Here is a 24025-nt window from a genome sequence, read left to right on the forward strand (position 1 = left end):
ATGCCAATGTGCATCACTGACTCTAGTCCCATTAATGTTCACCAGAACTCCTTAGTGTTGAACCTCCAACTAGATATGTGCATTAGCCCTAAAAAGATCAGAGCCCTTTATTCCATGTATACTGTCTCGGCAAAAGAGCTAGCTGTAGTTCTCCGCTATTACCAATTCCTATGTAATGACATTTATTACTGCATTTTGAGGCAAGTCTCATTACCAGAAGCTGCTAGACTCCTATTTAGTTATTAGCTGGGTACAATTAGGGTTGCATTCATCAGTTGTGCTTGTTCAGCTGAGTTCAGATTTTCTTTTGCTGAAGGGAAGATCTGAGTTTATAAGCCAGTACTTCAGACAATTTGAAACCATGACCTTAAATAATCCTGGATGTTCTGATCATATGCAGTCAAAGAAGTGTATGGTACTTAATGAATTAGAGACAATGGTTCTCATGTTCAACAACTATTTGTGTCCAATTTAATGTCTGCTTTTGCAACACTAGATCTAGTCTTCCTAATGATATGGCATACCAAAGTCTTACATGACAAGGCAGCCTGCCTTTTTTTTCAGAACCATCTAAATTTACAGGTACTTGAAAACTCATTGGCATCTCATTGTTAGTCTGAAATTTTGGGGATGTGGGCAAAAATTATTCATCTTTACATGTGAAGATTTCTGTCTACAGCTTTGTGCTGAATGGCTTCTTAAGCTTTAGACAAATTAACTGTTATCCATTTGAGATAAGCTTCCCACAGAACCATGGAATTTAACTGTTCATCACTTCTCTGCTCAGTAGCTTCCCCGAAAAAAGCTCTCAGAGTTTTGAGTGGATGATATACCTATTACCATTTGTTCTAGTGGACTTAGGGATTAGTGAAAAAAAAAAATATCCAAAGTTCAGCATAGTTCCCAGACTTTAGTGACTGGAATTGCTTTCTGGAGATCTTTGAAGATTGTGGAGAGGGGAAGGTGCCTCTATGAGAAAGGGAGATATTTAATAGAAGCTGTTGGCTTACTAGGGCCAAATTTACATCAATTTTGACTGCAGGATAGAACAGGATTTAAACTTACTTAGTTTTGGGTCAGCTAACACTGGAGAAAGTAAAACACCAGTTTAGATCTCAGTTTAGAGGTTTATGTATATGCTATGGGTTTGAAAGGAGGGCAGTATAAGTGAAGTAACCAACATGCCTTTCAGTGGAAGAGTGGCATTATATTGAGCTAAGCTATGTCACCAGTAAGAGCTATCTGAATAATGTTCACCAAGTACACTGACACCAAAGACGCTAAAAGAAAGATAAATCCTAGTGGCCTCAGCTAAAGAAACTAGTAAGAGCTTGTCCTGGCCTATTCAGTCCTGGAAGTCTGAAAATATGGAAGATCTTGTGAGAAACTTGCATTGTTGCATTGACTAAACCAAATCAAATTCAAAAACCTTTGGATGAATCAGTGCAAAGGCAACATGGGCCGAACAGAATGAGTCTAAACTGAAAGGAGAAGAGTTGCTTAGGTTTAACTAAATGGATTTCATAGGGATTTTACTCAAAGCTAGGATGGTTTCAGGAATGATGAGATGAGAAAATCTGGAAAGATTTTTTGATGTGAAACAAACATGCTGAAGGACTTACATGTTGAGGCAATGGGAAAAAGTGATATGCTGCATTATTTGTAGTTTCTTGTCAGTCATCTTAGGTTTTGACTGTAAGCCACTGTTCTTAATACTGAGATAAATGGGGATCATGATGATAAAGTGGTATAGGCTGTAATTTACAGCAATTTTTCTTGGGTAGGAGGAAAAGAACCTTGCACTCCTGAAAAATATGTAATTCATAGTTCCTGGTAGTTCTACTTGAAGAATAGACCTTACGGTTACTGGGGAAGAAAATATTTAAAGTGAGTACTCATAGTTTCTGCAAAATAATATTAAACATATTTTTTTTTCCTCCACAGTAAAACCAACAGTTATTGATGTTGACATTTATGTCAACAGCATTGGTCCTGTATCATCAATAAATATGGTAAGTGACTTGCTAACAAAGATTTTTATCTGGACTGCTGGTCTTGGCATCAGTACTGGCTTTAGAAAAAGGCAAAAATACCACTGGGATAAGTTGCTTTGATTGCTAATTTGGTTCTGCTTTCAGGTATAGATCTGTTTTTCAGATGACTCTTTTGTGTCTCTTTCAGAGAAGAACAAACTTATGAGCAATATTATGCTCTGTGTTGTCTACCACAAAATGCTGGTAGATCTTGAATGGTAAATAGCCATCGTAGGGAAAAAATAAGTATGAAGCAAAGCTATTGTGAAGAAAATTTGTGAATTAATGTTTTGAGAGTCGAATATATGTAGCTTCATCTTATACAGAGATTCATCCCATAGTATTAGTGTATTTATATGAAATTCATCATCTCTTCAGTGGTTACTTTTCTTTCACTGAGTTATTAACAATCTTTAGCCTTAAAGTATAATTTTGAAGAAGTTACACAGAAGTGTATTGCATGTGCAAAGGCAGGAGAAACCAAATGTCTGAGTGGTAGTGTGAAAATAGTGAACCTAGCATAACGTAACGGTTGGTCAGTTGTGATCTTCAGGATATTTCTCAGTTCTGCAGCAATACATTCAGATTTAGAAAGCAAGCTGAATGTTTATGCAGCTATGGAGGTATGGGTGGCTGCTTGTGCAACTTCACATTTGAATTCAGCATAGTATTCCTTTTTGTAGACTAGGCTGAATTTCTTCTTAATACAACTTGGAAAAGGAGGACCTATTAATATCTTCATTTACTTAAAGCTCTTATACGAACCTCTTCAAAGCAATAACTTTCTCATGTTCACAGTGATATTCCAAGGCTGCTGTGTACAATGATTGTGCAAGTATCTAATAAATACACTGCATGTATGTTTAGTATTTGGGGAACAAAAGCTCCTGAATTTGAAAGGTGGTCATTCAGCCTTATTGGTTTTGCCTATGTATATGGGAGAATGTAAATTATTGCAACGTGTCAAATACTGGGTGGTCAGAGACTCCTATGCCCCCTGGCAACGGGAAATCTGACAAATAAAGATAGAACAAACTATGTGCTGGGAACAACTTGTCCACACATTCAGAGTGTGAAATTTATTGGTCATATGTTGTGTGAAGCACTGAAATGTCAAGCAATAAGGGTACCTGCTCCATTCTTGAACTAGTAAATAGTTAATTGTCTTGCCCTTCCCTGACTGCATACCAAAATGACTTGTCCAGGGAATGATTTATTGGAAGATCTTACTTCTCTTACAGTCCTCTGGCTTGCATTTATATACACTCTAGGAATGGGTACTCTGTTCAAAAGCAATGGGGACAATGGTAAGGATGCTTGCTTTTCAAAGTCTTTTTGCTCTTTGCCCCTCTGAATTAGCTTGTAAATAGCATTTTGAGGTGATGGAAAGGTATGTGGAATAATAATTAGAAAACATTTTATCAGAACTGCTTCAGATAACAGGAAGGAAAAATAATAATAGAAGGAGCCAGTGGTTCTTGGAAGATTATTATGGCACAGTCAAAACATGACTAATTTACTTATGTCTTAACTTTGAGTTCAGGATAACTTATGGCACCAAGGTGGAAAGATGCACCAAGATATCAATTTAAAAAATGCATGCTGTATCTTTTTGATAGTAGACAGTCTTATTAGGATAGTTCAAGATTGTATGGCATAGAGATATTTCTTGGTTACAGCTAAAAAAACCTCTATGTATAATCTGTAAGGGCAGAATCATATCTAACACCGTAACTACATAAAATGTAGATACCTGAAGTTGTAAGGACTCAAGTCTGGTTAAAGCTATATTTACAATTTTGAATAAAACCAGACCTTGTTTCAAATATGCTTTGGACAGTATATTCCACTGAAACTTAATCTGAACACTTTTGAATTTGATTCTGTTCTCAAACCTAATTATCAATATAGGAGATTAACATTATGGACTCAAATGTAGCAAACTTTTGTCCAAAAGCTCCATTTTTGCTTTGTTACTTTACAGTTTGTTCAAACTTGCATGAGAGAGCAGAAATGAGCTTGCAGTCTCACATTTACAGTGAGAATGGAAAGCCCTCCTCACAAACCTATAAGCTATGGTGCTGTGTGATAACTTGTCTCTCCAGTGCCAGAAGTGATTGAGGTGCTACTTTTCCCCCAATCTGTGATATTTCAGATGTTTGGATATAGTATGCAGTAGCTCTGTGATACTCTACTGGGGAAAAAATTAAACAGTTTTTGGAATTAAAAATAATAAGTAAAAAGTAATTTATATATTTTTTAAGTAAGCAGTTTTTCATGTAGCCTGTGAACTGCTGGAGCATGGGTACACAAGCAGCTGAACAGAAACAGTAGCTGGAAATTACCTGTGGCAGAGGAAGAGGAAGGAAGGGACTGTCTTCAGTCCGATTCCTGTCATACAACTGAACTCTCGAAGGGAGAGGAATGTGTGCGAAAATCCTGTACAGAATTTAGAATAGTATTCTGGGAGAAAAAAGGAGTATTCTTGCAAGAATCTACATATGCTGTACTTCTCAGCAGGACAGGAACTTTTAGCTTTTCTCCTTAAATTATAATTAAAAGTTGAGCTATTCTGTCAAGACAACTCTGCAAGATGGCAGTTGATTGAGTGAAAAGAAAGGTGATTACATTGATTTCCATCTCTTGTATTTTGAGCGAGATCATCAACACGTACCAGGAGGACTTCCCTGCTGTGTACTTCCAAACTTAGCCCTTAGCACTATCTCTTTTTTCTTAATCTGCAGCCCTTCTGAGGGAAAATCGTGTGGAGCTTCTCTAGAGATCAAACTCTGCAGGTATATTTTCTTATCGGTTTTCATCAGCACTTTCATCCTGTGGGTGAAACCTAGAAAGTAAAATAATTTTCTTTAAAATATCTGTTCAATGGGTGTTCAGTTGAATGTTCAAGCCAATTTTGTAGAACAAAGCTTTTCAGATGTCAATAACTTTGTGGTATTTATGATTAGACTTGGATATGGATATTAACATCTCCCTGCTTCTTTAACAGTCAGGAAAAAGATAGTTGTTACCAGACACCTACCTACAGCAAAGACAACCTCAGATTAATTGTATGTGAATGCTTGTGGCCCTGAGGAAAAAGAATTTGTCTTAGACTGAGGCTGAAAGTGCCACAAGGAGAGGAAATGTTAGGGACCCTTTCAAAAAGGCTTGGAGTTAAGGGAAACGTAGTGTTCTCTGTGACAGAGACAGCATAATCCACAGGAATATGTGGCTGACCCTGCATTCCAGACTGTTTGCAGAGGGTTTATCCCACTTCCCCTAAAGGCCTTGCCAGTGGTTCATTTCCTAGTTGCTTTCAAAAATATTTAGAACCTCAAGATTTCCAGAAAAAACAGGAGTGATTGTGAGAAGGTAATGTAGTTGCTTTTCAGTTAGAGACTCATCATTTTAACATTGTAATCATTTATGATGACAATAGACATTTCTTCTGGATAGGTAGTGGTGACTCTTCCTTTGTCTCTGACATGGAAGATTTCTTTGGGCCATGGTCTAAAAAAAGCTAATGTTAAGTAGCAAGAAATAGGAATTGTGTAAGAATAAAGAAGTAAAACCTGGCTAAATAATGAACTGAGTGATACTAGGAGGTAGTCTAAAGTGGCAGGGGCTTTGAAGAAGAAAGCAATTTCAGTGTTTTGAGCTATGGCATGATGATATGAAATGACAGAAATGATTGATACTAGACAAGAGTATTTTGAAATTAAAACTCTGAGATGTTTGAATGACCATTCAAAAATTTTAGGGTGGCTTTTTAACAGATAAAAGCCATCTAGTATAAATATCTTGGTTATCTGTCCTTTAATAAAAAAATAACAGCATATGAGCTTGGATTTATTTAAAAGAAACATAAACTGGTTGATTTAAGGGTAAATGACACATGGATGTTGTAACCCAAATCAAATCTTCCAGTGTGCATATTCTTATCTCTTTGTCTTGGTTTTCATCTCTTCATAAAGTAAGTTACAGAAATTTGCAACTTGCCATTTCATGTTACAATGTCATTAGAGACCCTGACTTGTAGAATGCAATATTCATATCTATCAGAGGACTTTATTTCAAATTTTTACACACATGCACGCACACCCCCACACCCCCCCCACACCCACGCCCCCACACCCATACACCCCCACACACACACCTCCCCCCCCTCCCCCCCCCCCCTTTATATTGTGAAACAGGTCTAAAAATTCCACATTACTCTGTTTCCATATCTTAGTGTCTTTTTTTAAACACTTGCCATTCAAAATGGTGTCCAGGAAGCATACGCTTTTGCATTAAAATCCATGCTCTGATTTTTGTCAACAGCACAGTTCCTGTTAACAACAACAAAGGTTTGTAAGTTGCTTTATAAAACTTAGATCTTAATGTGACTTACTGTAACCTCTTTTTCTACACACAAGCAGTACTGGCTTGTGTATAAAAGAACAGGAAAAGGAGACAGACCATGTCAATATGTGAAGTAGGAATCAAATGTAACTGATGGGGGAAAAAATCCCCTAGAAGTAGTTTTGTGAGGAATATAAATACACTGAGATTATATAGACTATTAAATCTCAATAGCATCAAAGTTTGTGTATGTGCACACACATATAGTATTAACTGAGTAGCTACAGGAATATGAGACTGCAACACAAGTGGCTAGTGAAGGAAGTATTTGACATCTATGTGGTTTTAGCAACTGGAATCTCATTTTAACGAAGCTGTACAGAAAGTATGTTGAAGAGACAGTGAGAAACAAGTTTATAAACTGTACTTACCTGTTCATAAAAGTACTAATTGATTGTCTGCTGGATATATGCTCATCTTTTTTATTCTCAGATAATCTGAAAAGGTAATTCATAGAGTGTTTCTTTTGTGTGTTTCATGACTTCATTCTTTTGTGTCCACTCTCTAGGCTATGTTGTATCTGTATGGATGCTGTATTTGCTTTTGTTAAGTGTTGTAGAATAAAAGCAATCTTTGCTCCTTTTTTCCCCCTTAATGTATTGATAAACTACTTTGAGCTTCAGTTTCAAAGTCCCCACATGCTCATTTTGCTTCTCCACTAGGCTTGGTAGGTATTCAAAAGAACAGTCTTCATGTGGAGACTTGTCTAAGGTATTATTCAGAGCTTATAATTAGGTCTCAATTTTTTGAATATTTTTAGTCTTTATGTCTATTTATTTAATAGTTAAAGCTATTATTAAAGCATCTGCAATTATAGAAACATAACATGGTGAATCTTTCCATAACAGGGCAAAGATAATTTAAATTCAGATTTTGTCTGGTTTTCAACTCACTGTGTAGCCCTGAGTGTTTCCTTTGCAGGCTTCTTCTCAAAGACAATGCAACACACTATTTGAGCCACAAGCCTGATATCCTGCTGTTCGTTGTTAACTTGGAGTGTTTTTTCCTAACTGTATCTCACTGTCCTACCTAATCTATTTATAAATCAATTGTGTAGGAAGGTGGTTTGTTATTTTTGAGGGGTGAGTTTTCAGGTTGGTGAGTTCAGATCATCTTTACAATAATGGCATGCCTCGGGATGTATTCCCCGCAAATTTTACAAGTTTTCTTTTTTGCTCTGTGACCTAAGATAACACTCAAGTCCTGCACTAAATTTTAGTTAGAGTGGGTCTGTTCATTTATGAGGACTGATACTAATCATACACTTAAAATTTTTGCTAGATTATGATCAAGTTACTATTCTTACTTCTAGATCATATTTATATAGTGTCATTAAGTTAAGATCACTCATGATAAAAAAGGTATGAATTATTGAAAAATTTTAAGCTGCATGGATTTGTGCTGATAAATCAAAATCACCTCACATACAGACTTGCTTCAAGCTCTGGCAGTCAGTGCCTTACTATGAAAACGTTTCTGGAAGGTAGTAGTAATAAGCTGAAACTTGAGTCTATTTATGACTTCTGTTCACCCATTGAGCTTGTGGGAAGCTAAATAATCTCAAAAGTGAAATGGAGTGGAAAGGAGAAAGCTGGAGGAGAAAAAAATGAGCTTGGTTTGGTTTTTTCGTGTATCACCTAGCAGCTTCTACTTTTGGTCTCCTCTAGAGCTCCATTTCACATAACTAAAATAGGACCTAGCTGACTGACACTTAGATAAAGGTCTTAGGCTGCCCTTGTTTGAGGTGCAATTGAATGGACTAGCATAATGTTCATTTTTCTGTAATGAAACTTGTGTACTGTGATGAGTAGCAGTAAAATACTTATTGCTATAATTTACTGCACTGGCAGGAAATCCAGTGTGCTTCTTAGAGAAATGATCGTTTCTGTCACAAGTCTTTGGTAATGGACTGATCTTCTGTCTGCTGGCCTGTTTTATCAGAGTTCAAGGAGATTGTCCTATATGGATGCCTTAGTGTTTTCTGAAAAGGTGTATAACAAATAAACACCTTACTGTCACTAATCCAGGAAAATTAAATGTCTCATCTGCTCAGTAACAGGGATTGAAAAAAGATCTGAAGAACAGCTGGACTGAAAGATTTTTCCATAGCTGAATAGTGCTAGAGAATCTAACAGGTACCTTATCTTTGAGCAAATGAATTGGCCTTTGTACAAAGTATGGGAAGAAACTACTTTCCAGCCTGATGCCAGATCTTAGGCTTGGTTTTTCCCACTTCAAAAACCTGTTTCTTGGGCCTGCGCATCCTAGGCTTCACAGTAAACTTAGGCACTGTTACAGTTCCTACAGAAAGTAACAGTTGCCTTCCTTGTCTGTCCAGTGCTACATAGCTTTACTTTCTTTATTGCCGACATTTGGGAAAGTTAATTTAGTAAAGCTACGGCTGAATTGCTGCAAAGGATATTGAATTACTTTAGGGTAAATAGAGGGTCTCTCTGCCTATATCAGATTAGTTTTTGTGCAGTCAAGCATTTATCAACTTTGTTTTAGAACCTGAGCTTTCCATGATTACTCTATGAAAGAGTAATTACTTCTGTGTCAACCTGTTTATTGGATTCCTGCATGATATTGACATAATTGAAACCATGATTTTGAGAGTTTGATCTTCCTTAGTTCTTCCAGTGATGGATTTACCCAAGAAGCAAATGGATGTTGCTGATTGGTTCTCTAAATAATAGAGCAGTCCTAATGACAATTTGTTGTAAAATGTCATGGTATAAAGTTTTGGGAGTGCAGACCCAGGCATCACAGCACCCATAGAGTCATTCCAGTGGCATTATAAATGTGCTTGTAATTAGGAAGGAACATCTGAATACAATGTAACCTCATATAATCCCAAAGACAGAAGAGTCTTCATGTTTCTGTAAGTTTTTTTGGCTGGTAAAGAATGAATACTATTCATCAGTGTCATTTAAATATCAGAACAATGCCCTTCATTTTTCACACCATTCTTACAATGAATAAAACCCAGAAGAACCCACGTAGCCCATTTTTTTTTTTTTTTTTTTTTTTACATGAGAGCTTGTCATCAGTCTAATTGGACATAATTTCCTTTATTGTCTCATGGCTGAAAAATAAGGTTTAAAGAATTGTATTTCATTTCCCTTCAAGGTTTTTAGTGAATATGGTGTCCTGTGACTCTTAAGTACTCTTAGACATGCTTTTTCTGGTACAGACAAGGTATTTCTGCTGAATGACTACACAGAACACAAGAACAAAACAAATGCTTTGTTTCTGCAGCCTACAGACTGCAGGGTTGAATGCCCACACCTCCATGCTTTTGTTAATATCACACACTTTTCTCCTTTTAAATGACAATAGTCTTCATTTGTTACTTTCTTGATCTGGAAAGGGGACTTTTATGTGGTCAAAATAGCAATATTCTACATTCTTTATATGTTTTCGTAGGTTTCTTCCTTGAAGCTTTCTCCACCTCTGTTGTCTTCTGCATCTGCTTTTCGTTAGACTTTTAAGATAGAAGTTCTCCTACATACTGTGTTGGACAAGCTGTTTTCTACCCTTAAAATTGGTATCTCCTCCAGAAACTGTGTCTCTTTTCGTGCTTCAACAAATGACATTTGTGACCCTTGAATGCTGAAAAATTTGGTAAAAGGAAGGTGGTTTTGCAACTATTATTAGCTTTTTGAATATTACACGGAAGCAGACAATTTTGACCATAGAGTTTTACATGTGTATTAGTTAAACATCTTAGGTACTATGGTGAAGTAGAGTGACTCCATTAAAAATAGCAACAAACATTTAAATGTTAATAAAATAATTTTATTAAGTGCTTTTTGAAGTTTTAAATAGTAAAGGAAACTGTTCAGAGGTCTAGGAGGTTAAATTCTCAAGGCTTTTGTGAGATTCTTAAACCAAATAAATTTCTACATTCCTGTCTGACTGCTTTCTGTGCTTACCCCAAGGTGAGCTGTGTGTGCTGGGAGCTTATCTAGGAAACTACATTCCTTGGGAGACTTGGGAGCAGAAATAACTGATACTTGCTTTCTTTGACTTGCTTTGGCATATTTTGCAAGGACAGCAGAATTTTCAAAAGTGCTTAAGGAACTTAGTCATGGGAGGTATTAAATACCTAGCTATAGTAAGATGTAGTAATTCTTGTACGTATGACTTAACGAATTTAGGGCCATGTTCACAAAGGTATGAAGGTGTCAAGCTCTTTCAGATAGTGCCTAATTTACCATAAATGTCTATGGTTGTTAAATACTTATATCAGTCTGAGCTCCACTGCTGTTTTCCTTGCAAAGATAGTGAATGCTTGATTTACGTGGAATTAGAAATTTGGAAGAAATCTGTATAATTCTTGGCCATTTCTGCAAACATTTTTCCATAGGAATTCTGTTTAAAAAAAAAAGTTGTAATAACAGGGTGGTTGTACCTGTTGTGATCTGAGATTTAAAAAAACAAAGTTTGAAGGAACGAAATTAGGCTAGCTGTTATAAAGAAGGTATATTTGGAAAAATGGAGAAACCCTTGGTCATGCAGACACTTCATCATGTTTGACACACACAGTGATGATTATACTGTCATGTAATCTACTTCTGTATTAATATTCTTCTATGAAGCCAAAAGTTCCTGTGAAGACTGTATGGGAGAAACAGAACAAATATGACATTTCACAGTGAAGTGTAACAGAGGAGGAGAGACAAAAATGGTTGGCTGCTATTTTGAGAATATTTCATAAGATAGCCATGCTATTTCAGACCTTCTGGTCTTTGTCCTTGAGAGAAATTACTACAACCTTCAAAAGAAGAAGCCTGGAAACTAAAATTCATAATTGTGTTGAATATAGAAAAGTACAAGCTCAATGGTAACATTGGTTTTATGTCTTGTACAACCTGTGCTCCTGGTAACCTCTGCAAGTGGTATCTACTTGTCACCTTTCCTGTCTGTTGCACCCTCTTCTGATTCAACTGTACATACTAACCTTTATCTTGATTGTCCATTGATTAATGTAACTTATTTTTACCCAGAACATAGTCATCTCAACAAGCTCGAAGATAGCAATGTCTTTCTTGGATCTCAAAAGGGGCACGTGTGCCCAAGCTTTTGTGATTTTTTTTTCCCCATCTGTATTATTTACTTAGTAAGAATAAATTACCTCCGTTTTCAGATCTTGCCTCTCAAAATCATTCTTAGAAACAGTAGCTAGTGGACTCAAGGGATAGTGAGCTTTGGCTGATAGATCGTGTTTCGTAAACTGCATTGCCTAACTGAGACAAAGAAATAACTGCCATTTGGTTACACGCACTCCATATATTTGACTCTGATAGTTCTGTGCTTTTGAATGGCTTTTCAGGTGGATATTTCCCCAAGGTATATTTATTGTAGCGTGCACAGTATGTTTGTTTCATTACTTAGAAGGCCTGTAGATTGAGGTTGAAATACAAGGCAATCAAAATTGTGAACTGTAGAGAGGTATGACCTTAATTTTTCCATTTATAGAGACTGTTATATCACAGTAAAACACATTTTGTTTAATCATGTCAGTTACTTAATTTTACCACTTTTAGTAATTGAAGAATTGAGATCACCAAGCTGTTTGCTGGTCTTTCCCACTGCAAATGGAAATGAAAAGTTATCCTCTTGTATTACTTACCTGCCTCAGTCTTGGTCTTCATTTCTCTGGGTGAAATTGTCACTTGATGACATGCTCACTAAACATCTGGCCATCTTTAAGGCAAAGCAGTTTAAATTTTCCTAAACTGAACTTCATGCATTATGCAGACATTATTTCATTAGACACTGAGATGAGCTATCAAGCTATATTGTTTGGTCAGAATAATGTAGGCTTGCCTCTTGATGCTGGTTTGAAATCAGACTAACAATTTCAGATAAATTCAGTTCATGCAATCATTTTTGCTTGTGATTCAATTAGGGCATACATAGGGATCTAGGTAAATGCAGTCAATGATTTTTTCTCTGTTCCTGACTTACATGGATACCTATGTGCAATGTGTGCAACAGCATAAACAATAAAAGAGCTAAATTAATTTCTCAGGAAATGAATGGAACTATGCCATGCATAAATTCGAGCCACAATCTCCTAAAATATTCACTCTGAGAGGCTAATAATAAGATGCAAAGTAACATAAATTCATTTTGGTAGTAAAACATATTGGATTCTCATTGCCTTCTGTCTTTTCCTTTAATTTGCACTATTGTGGAGAGTGAAAAGTGAAACACCAGTGAATTGTGGAATTTCCTCTGTGCTGGATGGGGCCGAATGAACAGGTGATGTGTGCAGCAGTGAAGGATCTGCCTGCTGCCTAATGTTGTTGTCTGAATTCCACAGGGGCTCAGGTTCTCACCTGACATAAATGGCTGACTGCATCAGTATAAATAAAATTTGTGTCAATCTGTGCTAGTCCATAGGCTGCCGCTTTCATATTTCTTTTTCCCCCCCAAGTATTTTTTTCATTTTTTCCAGATTAAAAGGTTGATTATTAGTTTTCTTTGCATAATATTATAATCTATTCTATCATCTTTTTGCAGAGTGTATTAAAAAAAAAAAAAGACAAAAAAAGACTGCAAGATTGTCTGACTGCACTCACCTGAAAGCTGCTAAGTTGATCTTAATTGTTTTCCCTAACTCTGGTGTCTGAAACTGTATTTATGTAAATACAGCTGAACATTTCTTTGCCATCTGGATGGTGCTGTAAGAACGGTATAAAGAAAAGTGAAAACAAATATAGGAAGACTAGGAGAATTCCTTAAAAAGGTAAAATTAGGCCTATATTTTGGGAGCTGATTAACTGGACCAGCACACAAAGCTTTTGACAGATTGTGGCACAGATAGATTAGTCAACAGCAAAGAGACAGGTTAGAAGAATTCTTTTTGATTTCTAAAAACTGGCTAAACTGGTATTGTGTGAATATTCTAGCTAATGGGAACAATGATAGCTGCTTCATTTAACAGTAGGCTTTAGCCCAGATTTATGCATGAAGCTTTTGCTGACATAGCAGTGTTTAGGACTGTGACTTCTTTGAAAATACCTCACCTGAAATCCATTGGCTAGAGTATAGAGTGAAAGCATTTTGCTCAAAAAGCCCACTGTGCTTGGAGAATCAGCTGGGTACAGCTGTTGGGTGTAGAAATACGTGTGATGGCAGTTACATTTGCTGTCATTGTCCAAGCAAAACTGTATGAACAGATTGAGAGGGTAAGCTTATTTAGGAGGATAATATAAACATCAATTTACTTGTCACAGAAAAAACTCCATACTTTCCTGTCTCAAGCACCTGGAAATGCTTTTTTGTTGTATTTTTTTTTTCCTGTTGCTAATATATCTTAGCCTGTACATATATATAGGCTGTCGTAACAGGTTAGCATCTCTCAAACTTTAAACTCTCCATAGGCCTAAAGTTACAAGGGTCTTTGTAAAACTCCTTGAATAAAATGACAAACAAACCAGCAGTCAAAGCCTTAATTAAATAAAAATGAAGGACATGCCAAAAATCTGTTAGCTTCTAAATAAATGACCAGATTTGTGCTGGGTATCATATGGAAGCCAAAGTCAGGAACTGGATTTAAAAGTGCTCTTTCATTATTTTTGTGTCAAATTGAACTTTACAAGGCACAGCTTCCATATTCGTTTGGTATCTGAAGCCCTTTCATGGGCTATATCTCCAGTTGTTTTAACTGAGTGTTTTCCAGGCTAAGATGTAGGACAAAGTAAGTTTTGCTTATAAAACTAGATAATTTTAGCCTTACCTGGTAATTTATTTCTGTGGAATTACTCTGGATTATAAAATCACAATAAACATTGTTAACTAAGGGTGTAAGTACTTGGGGTTGATGTTATAATCTAATTGAACATCTGTGTACTGTTTTTCTTTATAAATATTGGTTTTCAGCTAAGTATTGTAAAGATTTAGGGAAATCCTTTCAACAGCAGATAACCATAAAAAAAATTCTATTTGCCAAAAGACAGTGGTTTGGCTATTTCTGGAACAAAACTAGGAATAAACACATTTTTCTCATTCAAAAGTGAGTGACCCTCTGCCTCTCCCCAACTTTACTCCCTCATGGTAGTTAGAAAGGACATTAAACAGTAAGGTTTTGGAGAAGAGGGAGAGAGAATGGTGCATTTTCTGTGTGTTGGAGATGCCTTCTGTTGTTACTGTGAAAATCTGCCTACAAGTCTGTTTGCAGATGCTCTGCAGAGATAAAAAGTTTTAGCAGATTAAATCTCTGATTCCACCTGTGTTGCTTATGTTTCAGTGTGACTGTGGACCAGATGTCCTGGAGAGCTTACATTTGAGCTACTGCAAGCTGATGTGAAAGAACAGTATTCTGTGCTCCTAGTGATCATGCTGTGCTGCAGCACCATAGAGGAGGGAGGTACCTAATTGCAATGGACAAGGAGCTAGGGGTAGTGTCAGGTGGTGGAATCCATGAAATAAATGTGAAAATAACTTACTGAGACATGGGTGTGTTGAAGAGTATAAAAGAGTGAGGACTGGCAGGGTTTAATGAATAGCAGTGTACTGAAGATTTGGTATGAACAAATCAGGATTGGAGGTAAAAAGAAAGAGCAGGGTGAAAAGAGAAGGAACATGGCAGGGAGATTGGATAGGAAATCTATTAGTAGAGCCCTCATGCTCCTCTAAAATCTAAGAGGGAGTTCAGCCACCATGCTCATATTCCTTTTCATAGCTGTGTGCAAGTTTGTATATAAGTGTCTTGGTTCTTATATTCATATTGCCTGTAGGGATGGCTATCAGCTATGAACTAGTGTTCACCTATTTTGCCTTATCTGGGTAGCCGGCTGAGTCCCTCTGAAGGTGGATTGAGCGTGCAGATAGGGCCAGTGTATAGCTGGAAAAATAACCACATGATCTAGGCTTAGGCCTGGATATGCTTAATCTGAAAGAACTATACCAGTGTAGCCCCAAATTCCTTGCCATTCTTAACATTAAATCTTTGTGAATGCAGTGGCAAACTCTCCCGGTCCTTTAAGTGGATGGCAAGCAATGGTTTTTAGTTATTGGGAACTAAGATGGCCTTTTAGCTCAAACAGAGCTCACTGTGATGGAGCTAATATTTTGAATTCTGTTTATTTACCTACAGAAATGACAATGTGATGGCATGTAATAGGTTATTTTTTATGTAAAAAGCTAGCAAAGTATTCACAAAAATTTTATTTAAGGACTTCTGGGGGTTGAAAAGTCAAAGTTATGATTGATTTTTTTGCTCACTTGCACTCAAGGATCATAATACAGTCCTAGATTTCTTGATAATCTACCGTATTTCTGCAAAAATACTTCCTCCTTCAGCATACATAAAACTTCTCTGGTCTGAGACACTTTGTTAAAGGAGATTTCTCTTTATTGCTATTGCATGACCAGGAGGTGATTTTAGGGAGACAACAGAAGAGTCTTGAGGCTGAAGCAGCAGAATGCTGTTCCAGTAGAACTGGATCCTGCTTCTGCCAAAGAAAGTTCGTTAGGCTGTGGGACAACATGTTTTTAGCAAACTTTTCAAAATGGCTGTTGTTCCTGTAAGTTGTATGTTCCTTACTTTAGTAACCTAATTTGACACTCTGTGGCCTGATATGCAGCAGTACAATACTGAGCTGAAGAGTTTTGAATGTAAATCCTATGGCATTACATATTATCCAATAGAAAATACTCTGAAAAAAAACCAGAAAACCTTGTTTTGAGCACCAAAACATTCTGTGATCTTATGATTCTCAGAGGCAGAGATTATGATGAGACTTTTCTGAAACTCCTTTTCAGAGCAAACATCTAGGAGGCTGAGTGTGCGTTAGAACACTTAACATGTATGTATTTCTTGGCACATACTAAAACTAGGTGGATGGAAAGGACCTTCATGACATTCTGGACTTTCCTTATATTTCTCTCTTTATCATACCGTTAAGTGTTTTTACTGTAAATTTGCATCGGTTAAAAACTTCGTGGGTTGTCCTAGGACAACTAGAAAAACGGGGCTTCCAGTTGTGACGTGCGGAATCAAACTCTACAACTCGAGGAGACTTATAAAACAGGTATGTTTATTACGGCACCGGGTGCAAGGGGGATCGCTCCTCCTAACTTGCACACCGTTTCAACTAGCAGTCCAACATTTATTATACGAAGTCATGCATATACATAAGGTTTCCGAATATTCAGCATCTCCTCTCTCTGGCACCTCTTCAAGATGTACTTTTCATCTCCCTGAGCAGTTACCTGAAGTTCTTGTTTATCTTTGCACACATTAGCAGTCTTTGTTATTTAGTTTCTGTTATCTAAAACACCTGCTAGCTAAGGATTAGTCCTTCCTTATTGTCCACTCTATAAACAATCAAGCCAATACATGCCCACTGGGCTGGTTTTAATCTATATCAGCATGATCCCCGGGCGGGGGATCCACCTCCTTTGGGGTGGGGGCCATTTGAGTAGGAGGTCGCTGACCACAATTATTTTACCTTGGTTTATTTTCTTTTAGCAGGTAGCACGTCCTCGTCAGAAGGCTCCTTATTTACATTCCTGTTGAGCTCATCTACTTCGGTACTAATTGTCCCTTCTCGAAGTGCTAAGCTCCCGCCTTTCGCTCTTTCTCGGGTGTTAATGCTTCTGTTATCTGTGTAGTTTCTGTCTGCAGCAGAGTTCTAGGTTTTTCACTATATCAGTTGGTATTGCTTCTATACACAGCTGAATACTACCTCTGTCTTGTCCTCATTTTGCCATCTTTTTCTGTCTGCAGCGGAGAGGTGTAAGTTCTTCTGCAATGAGGCAGCATGTAGGTAAGGCTTAAAATCAATTTGCTGTTTAAAGAACGTGTTTTGATTTCTTTAACGGCTCAGTCATGGGTTTCTGGGATGGCTAGTGAAAGTGCTTTGAGGCTTAAAAGGCATCCTTCACTGGTACTGTATTGTAGAGGAATGAAGCTGGGTTAATTAGCATTGATAATATACAGCTGTGGGCTGGCTTCAGGGGCGGTGGGTTGGCTGATGTAGATAAGGTGCAGCTGTGGCTGGTTCCTGCTAAGTGGTTGGGCAGCTGAGAAAGAGAAAGAAGCAGAGAGAAGAAAGAGAGAGTGCACGCTCTGGGTGAGGAGGGATTGGGAGATGGAAGCAGAGGGACTGGCAGGAAGAGTATGGTGGTATGTGATGGTAAAAGACCTTGTTGCAGCTTCATGGTTTGGAGAGTGCTGCGACACTGTATCAGGTGCAGGTATAGTTCCATCTTTGGTGAAATGCTCGAATTAATCTTAGTTTTACCACATACTACTTTTTTTTTTTTTTTGTATCTGTGCAGAGGATGTGTTGGAAGTGGCTAGGGATCTCACTTTCTGGTGGAAATTCAGGGTTTCTTACTTAGAATCTACACACGCTTACCTGACAAAAAGGTTTTGAAGGATGGATTGCCTGCATCTTGATTGACTACATGTTTCAGGACTAGTTTATAACAAACAAACTGGACAAAGTTACCTGAAACTCACCCAGACATCACTATGGTTGACAGGAAGTGAGTCTGCAAGAAGCATGGTAGCCTGCTCTTGAGCAGAAGGGCAGATTGCTTTTGTTGTTTTTTAAATAAAGTGTAAAATAGCTTTTCTCATTTAAAATTTGTGAGTTTCTGATAGCCTTTAAAAGAGCAGTTTTCTACTCGGGAGTTAGGAGGATTTCTTGAACTGGAAGTAGAAATACAGTGAACAAGGAGATAATTAGGGGCCTTTCAGCTGGCATGTAGAGGAATGCAGATCAGGTTTTTTGTCCTGCCTGGAAAAGAGATGGGACTTGAACTCAGGAGTTTACTGCTGAATGCTAACAAAGCTGGGTACTTAGTGGTTGATAATTAGGTTGGGTTTGGGATTTTGTTCCTATTCTGCAGTCATTTGCATGACTACTTTAAGCGCCTCAACTGATTATTGCAGATACTGAGAGACAAAGGAACATAACCTCTATCTCCTAAAACGACATAGTGTGAGTAATTCACAGTGATCAAAAAACTGGATGAGGAAAGTAACCCAGCTCATAAATTGAAGGGAGACATTCTGATACTCTCCAAATAATACCCCTTAACCTGTTTCCATAATATTTATGAAATGTTGTTACTGGGGGGGAGGCAAAGGTTAACAGAAATCTTTATTTCCCACTAAATATTCTGATGTAGTTAATCCAGGAGCACTCCTTGAATAAAGAAGATAAAGGCTTAGGTGGACGTTGAACGTAAAGTGCATGGAGGCATATGACATGATAAATTCTACATAATGTTAGAAGAATGCAGTTTTTGGAAATAAAGCTTTACAGCTTTTGGGCAAGTAAATTAAGTCCCTGCTCACTTGTTGATTTTAACTAGCTTATTATGAAATCAGCCTGTAATTTTTAATGTAATTCCTGTGAATGGTCAAAATCTGTCAGTCTACAGATGCAGTCTTCTATTTTCTATAGTAAGCATCTTGCAGAAATTTATTTTCATCAATGTATTATTGATTATAACACTTGCCAATAATGCTTGCTCGTGTATAAACAAAAGCTTGAATGTAGCAAACAAACCTTCCTATAGGATTGATTTGGTCTGTGTTTTCTTTCAGAAACTGACAATTATCCATTCCATACCTTAAAGGCAGAGTGAAATACAGTATGAAATGCTCCTTCTTTTTCTTCTCATTTCTCAACACATTCTCAACAGATCGTTGTTATTTTTCCCCTCATCTGAATTCTCCTCAATCCATTTTTTCCTCTCAAAAATGGTACATATTTTTAGATAGCCTCTGAAGTAAGTATGATGTTGTTTTGGGTATTTTTTCGTTTGTGGTAAAGTTTCTGTCTCCTTGGCTTGTCGTTCCCTTGACTTGTCTCATCTCTGGTCTCCTTGTCTCTCTCTTAATATTCTTTCTTTTCTGTTTTCTTCATGGCTAGTTTCTCCATGGCTGGTGTTAGTCATTATATGTCAAGCTGTTAAATGTAAACAATTGTGTATTTCCTCCTCTGTGAAGGGAAAAGAGAATGAATTTCCAGGGAAACTATAGCATTCCACCAGATTCCCATAACTTCGCATGTGATGCTGAGCTTGCCAAACACGTTAACTGCTAAAAGCAGGAAGAGGGACTAGATTGCTCATGAATACCCCCACTTTGGCTTTTAATATAGAAAGTTCGAATGTTTTCTGGAGTTCTCGCGTGGTTTTGAATCTTGGGTGTGTTTGACTGTTTCTGATGTGATTCAACTCTGCAGGCCAGTGGCTGAATTCCAATTTTTAATGGATCAGCTGCATGGCAATGTGGTCCTTTCTACACCTATTATGCTATAACTCTGTTAAGATAACAGACTGCAAGAGCCCTGCTGAGAGGATTTGTTGATTTGTGTTTGGGTGTTGGAAGGAAGTGACAGAATCACTTTGAACCTGCAGTCTTCCATCTCTTGTGTTGTAATAAGTAATTTAGTGCTGCCAATTATTCTCTCTGTAGTCTGTGGCCATAAAATTTTGTCAGACCTTTTCTTCAGCAAGGAAAAACTAGTGGGAACATTGAGGCTATTCTTATGTCAGGTACGCAAGACACAGTATAATCTTTTGAAATTATTTAGGTAGGGAGGTATCACTGCTGAATGAGAGGAGTCATGAATGGGAAAAGTATTGGTTGTTGTCCTAGATGTAACAGAGGTGATGCTTCATGATGGAGGGAATAAAAGATGTGCTGTAAAGAAAAGTGTGTAGCTGTTATTGTGGGGTTGCTAGATGTGTCTTTAAGCTAAACAATACTTGTGCACATTAAATGCTCTGATACTCTGTTGGCTTTGTGACCAGAAGGACCTTTCTATATCATGCTTTTGTAAAGATTATGAAGTTGCAGTTACTTTAATTTATAATTCACAGTAGCTGTCCTGACACTTGCTTTACAGACCACAGAATGCCATGTTTCTTTGTAACAGCTGTATATTGATTGGCTAGGGCTTTGTTGTTAGTGAACACTGAGCTGAAAATGCCTGTGCTTTTTGCAGTGCCTGCTACGCTGGGAATACAATCCCTGCCTGAGTTTTCTTTGTCTGAAGAGAATAAGGCAATGCTGTTATAGGCTAAGAACAACTTAATGCCTGAGAGGGAGCATTAAGTATGTCACAGCAGCAACCAAAGCTCAATTGGTTAAAGGACAAAAGAAGTCTCTGAATAATTATTAGCTGTAAAAGTTTTGTGAGAGAGCTGGGCTGTAGACCAGAGAAATAGACAGGTTTGCATAAAACCTTAAAGCCATGCTTGAAGACACTATTTCTTTATGCAAGGTGATGAAAGCTGAAGCTATGGCCTATGTCACTAAACTGATTCCGTGGTGCTCTAGGATGCCATGTAAACTAGTCCTTTTCATGTATCCTTCTTTAATCTTCATACAACTAAATGATTATTTTCTACTTCTGTGGATTGGCTGACCAGATTTTTCAGTTTATATCATTCAGATGAGTGCAAGAGTTTAGCATCTCCTTTTAGTGGGCTAGTGAAGAAGCACATCATACATGGTATAGAATGTAGAACAGCTTTTCTTCAGATTTCTTGTATTACAGGTGTGTGTGAAATCTAGGCTTCCAGATGCAGTGTGCTGGATACAGTAAATGAACAGAGGAAGACATGATCTGTACACACAAAAAAGGTGGGGGGAAGATGAAGGGAGAATTAGTCACTTTCTGAGTTCTAATTCATACAATCTGTCACTTGTAGAGGTGGGAAATAAAGCCCAGATGCTCTGGCTATCTGGCTAACCCTCTTAAGGTTTACTGCTGCAAGCTGCTGGTATTACATGGCTAAACGTAAATACGGTTGTATTTAACATCAGGTAAGCATATAAACAGAATACCATGTGGAAACAGTGAATGAAAGAGCTACTAAAGTCCATTACTGATGGCATATTACAAAGGAAGGGTTCTGCTCTGTGTTCCTCTGGTTTCTTTCCCCATCACTGTAATTCACCTCTACTCCAGTTCTTAATCTCTTAGTCTAATTTCCCTTGAAAAGTCCTCTTTATGCCTGTCCTTTTGCTGTAGCTTATCCTGTTCTAACTTACGCCACTCCACATCTTCATAACATTGATTTCTCCCTTCCAGCAGAACTGTTGCACAGTTGGCTGCTCTTCCGTAACTCATTCCATGCCAGATTTTGTGCCTTTCTGCCCTTGTTCTGTCATGCCTAGCAATGCTTTAGGACATGGGACATTTATAACAGTATGTACAGCAGAACTGTAGTGGATTTTACCCTTTGTGTAATTGCTCTCAAATACATATGATTAATATTAAAGGCCTGCTATTAGCCTAATATAGAGTCTGTACTGAAATTAAAAATTTGAGGGATACTTGTATAAATGTCAACTCTTACAGTTGTAACGTTTTAAGATTGCAAATGTCAATGTATGCTATGTAATGGTGTTTGCCTGTGTGTGAAGTACGTTATAATCACTGATGGATGAATCTTAAAATTTTCCAAAGTTAACAGAAGTTAATCAATCCAAAGTTCAGATGCTTTTACAAACTACTGAATTTTTTCAATGTGCAAATGGAGTGGAAATCAAGGTGGATAAGGATTAACTAAGAAAATGCTGAAGCAGTCAAAATTAAAAATCAAACTCCAAGGAATGTGGGTGGTAAAGCATTGCTTAACATGTATGATTGAAGATTCTCATCAGTTTAGACATCCCTATGTGGTCATGGAAAAAATATTAACAGCAGAGGCCTCTCATTCATTATACATGCAATTACAAAAATGGCATGTGAAAGGATCAAGGAGAGATGATTTTGACTAATCAGTGAGCTAGCTGAAAAAGACTGTGATGAAATTCAGGTTTCCCATATTTATCTGCCCAATTTCTTTCTTTTTACGTAGAAATCTTTAAATCGTGATTGCAAGAGCAGGCAATGTTTCCACAGGCAATGTTATTCAATTTTTAATCCTGGGCTTTTCAAGTGATAGACCAAATATAGGAAACATTAAAAAAATCATGTTTAAAGCAGAGCGTGTATCTAATGATTCCTTTAGATTTGAGCAGAGAGGATTTTGACAGTCAGTTTCTCTGTAGTCAGAAGTCTGAGTTGAGTCAGTAGAAGTGGACACCTGGGTGGTATTCCTGTCTAGCATAAAGGTTGCTTTAGTTGCAAGATCAGAATCGGTATCTTGTTTGTTATCGTTTACCGCTTCATCCATTTTGTTGCATTTTTATGCATGTCCTCAGCATGAACACAATTTGTGCTTTCAATCTTAAACTGAGTAGGAATGTGTGAATCAACTAACATAGGCTTACCATGGATGAGAAAAAGTGGTAATTAAGTTCAAATATTCATTATTAAATAAATTGTTGGTGGCTTTTTTGCTTTTTAATTAAGCAGCAGAAGGATATGATTATGTAACTACTGATAGTAAAAAGTAGGAAAAAATAATTTTGCATTCATGCTTAGAATCATGGAATACTTTATGTTGGAAGGGACTTTCTAGTAATCTGGAATTCTAGTCATCTGATCATCTGGAAATCCAGTCCTCCAGCCAAACCCTCCACTCAAAGCAAGTTTTGCTAGAGCAGGTTGCTCAGGGCCTTAATCAGTGCAGTTTTGAGCATCTTCAAGAACAGATTCCAGAGCTTCTCTGGGCAGCTTGTTCCAATGCATTTCACTACTGCCACAGTTTAAGAAAATGTAATGTATCTAACTGGAAATTCCAGTGTTCTGTCTTGTGTCCATTGCCTCTTGCCTTGTCTCTGTGGGCCTCTGAGAAGAGTATGGTTCTGCCTTCTTTGTATACCTTTCTATTAAGGTAGCTGAGGAGCTCCTAGCCTTTGCTTTAGGAAGTTCAGTTCTTTTAATCTTCATATGTCATGTTTTACACTCTCCTGATGCTGGTCCCCTGTGGGACTTGCTCCAGTATGTCAATGTCTTGTACTGAGGAGACCCTAAAGGGCACAATACTTCAGATGCGGTCTCTCAAGTGTGAAACAGGGAAACAACAGTGTCCCTCACTCCACTGGCTGTGCTTTTGTTAATGCAGCTCAGCGTGTGGTTGGCCCTTGTCTGCACAGCAGCATTCTGGTGATTCATGGCCAACTTGTCCACCAGAGTACTCGAGTCCTTTCCTGCAAAGCTGTTTTCTAGCCCATCAGCACCTAGTTTGTCCTGTTGCATAGCGTTATTTAATCCCAAATGCAGAGTTTTACATTTGTCTACGTTGAGTTTCATGAGTTTTCTGCCAGTTCACTCCTCCAGCTTGTCAAGGGATTTCTGAATAGCAACCCAGACCTTCAGCATGTTGATCACCCCCCTCAGTATGATGCATACTTTTTGAGAATTCCATGTCCCATCACTGAAGTCATTAATTAAGATGTGAAAAAATATTAGATTGAGTTATTGATCCCTGAGGGATGACACGAGTAATTGGCTGCCAGTTGAACTTGGTACAACTGGTGAAATCCATTGACACAGCATTTGTATCTCATGGTACCTCTTAGAATTCTGTTTTTCTCTTTTAGGTTATTCACATGGCTGTTAATCGGGGTTTAGCTGTTTCTTTAATCTAAGCAAGACTGATATTCTTTAGGAAATGCACAGTAGATCTTAATATGAAAATTGACTATTCTT

At 37.5% G+C, this 24025-nt stretch overlaps 1 protein-coding gene across 2 annotated transcripts in view; it reads left to right on the plus strand.

Moving 5' to 3' along the window:
• GABRG3 (gamma-aminobutyric acid type A receptor subunit gamma3) overlaps window positions 1–24025 on the plus strand; it is a 344678-nt gene that overhangs the window by 18201 nt on the left and 302452 nt on the right. The window contains exon 3 of one of the 2 annotated variants that reach the window (XM_080377388.1): window positions 1945–2012. The exons of the other annotated variant lie outside the window; for it this stretch is intronic. Within the exon in view, the coding sequence (XP_080233514.1) occupies window positions 1945–2012 (68 nt within the window). The remainder of the gene's footprint in view (window positions 1–1944; window positions 2013–24025) is intronic. 2 annotated transcript variants of the gene reach the window in all.

This window comes from Falco punctatus (assembly GCF_963210335.1).
Source record: "Falco punctatus genome assembly, chromosome: 2".
Taxonomy (NCBI): Eukaryota; Metazoa; Chordata; class Aves; order Falconiformes; family Falconidae; genus Falco; species Falco punctatus.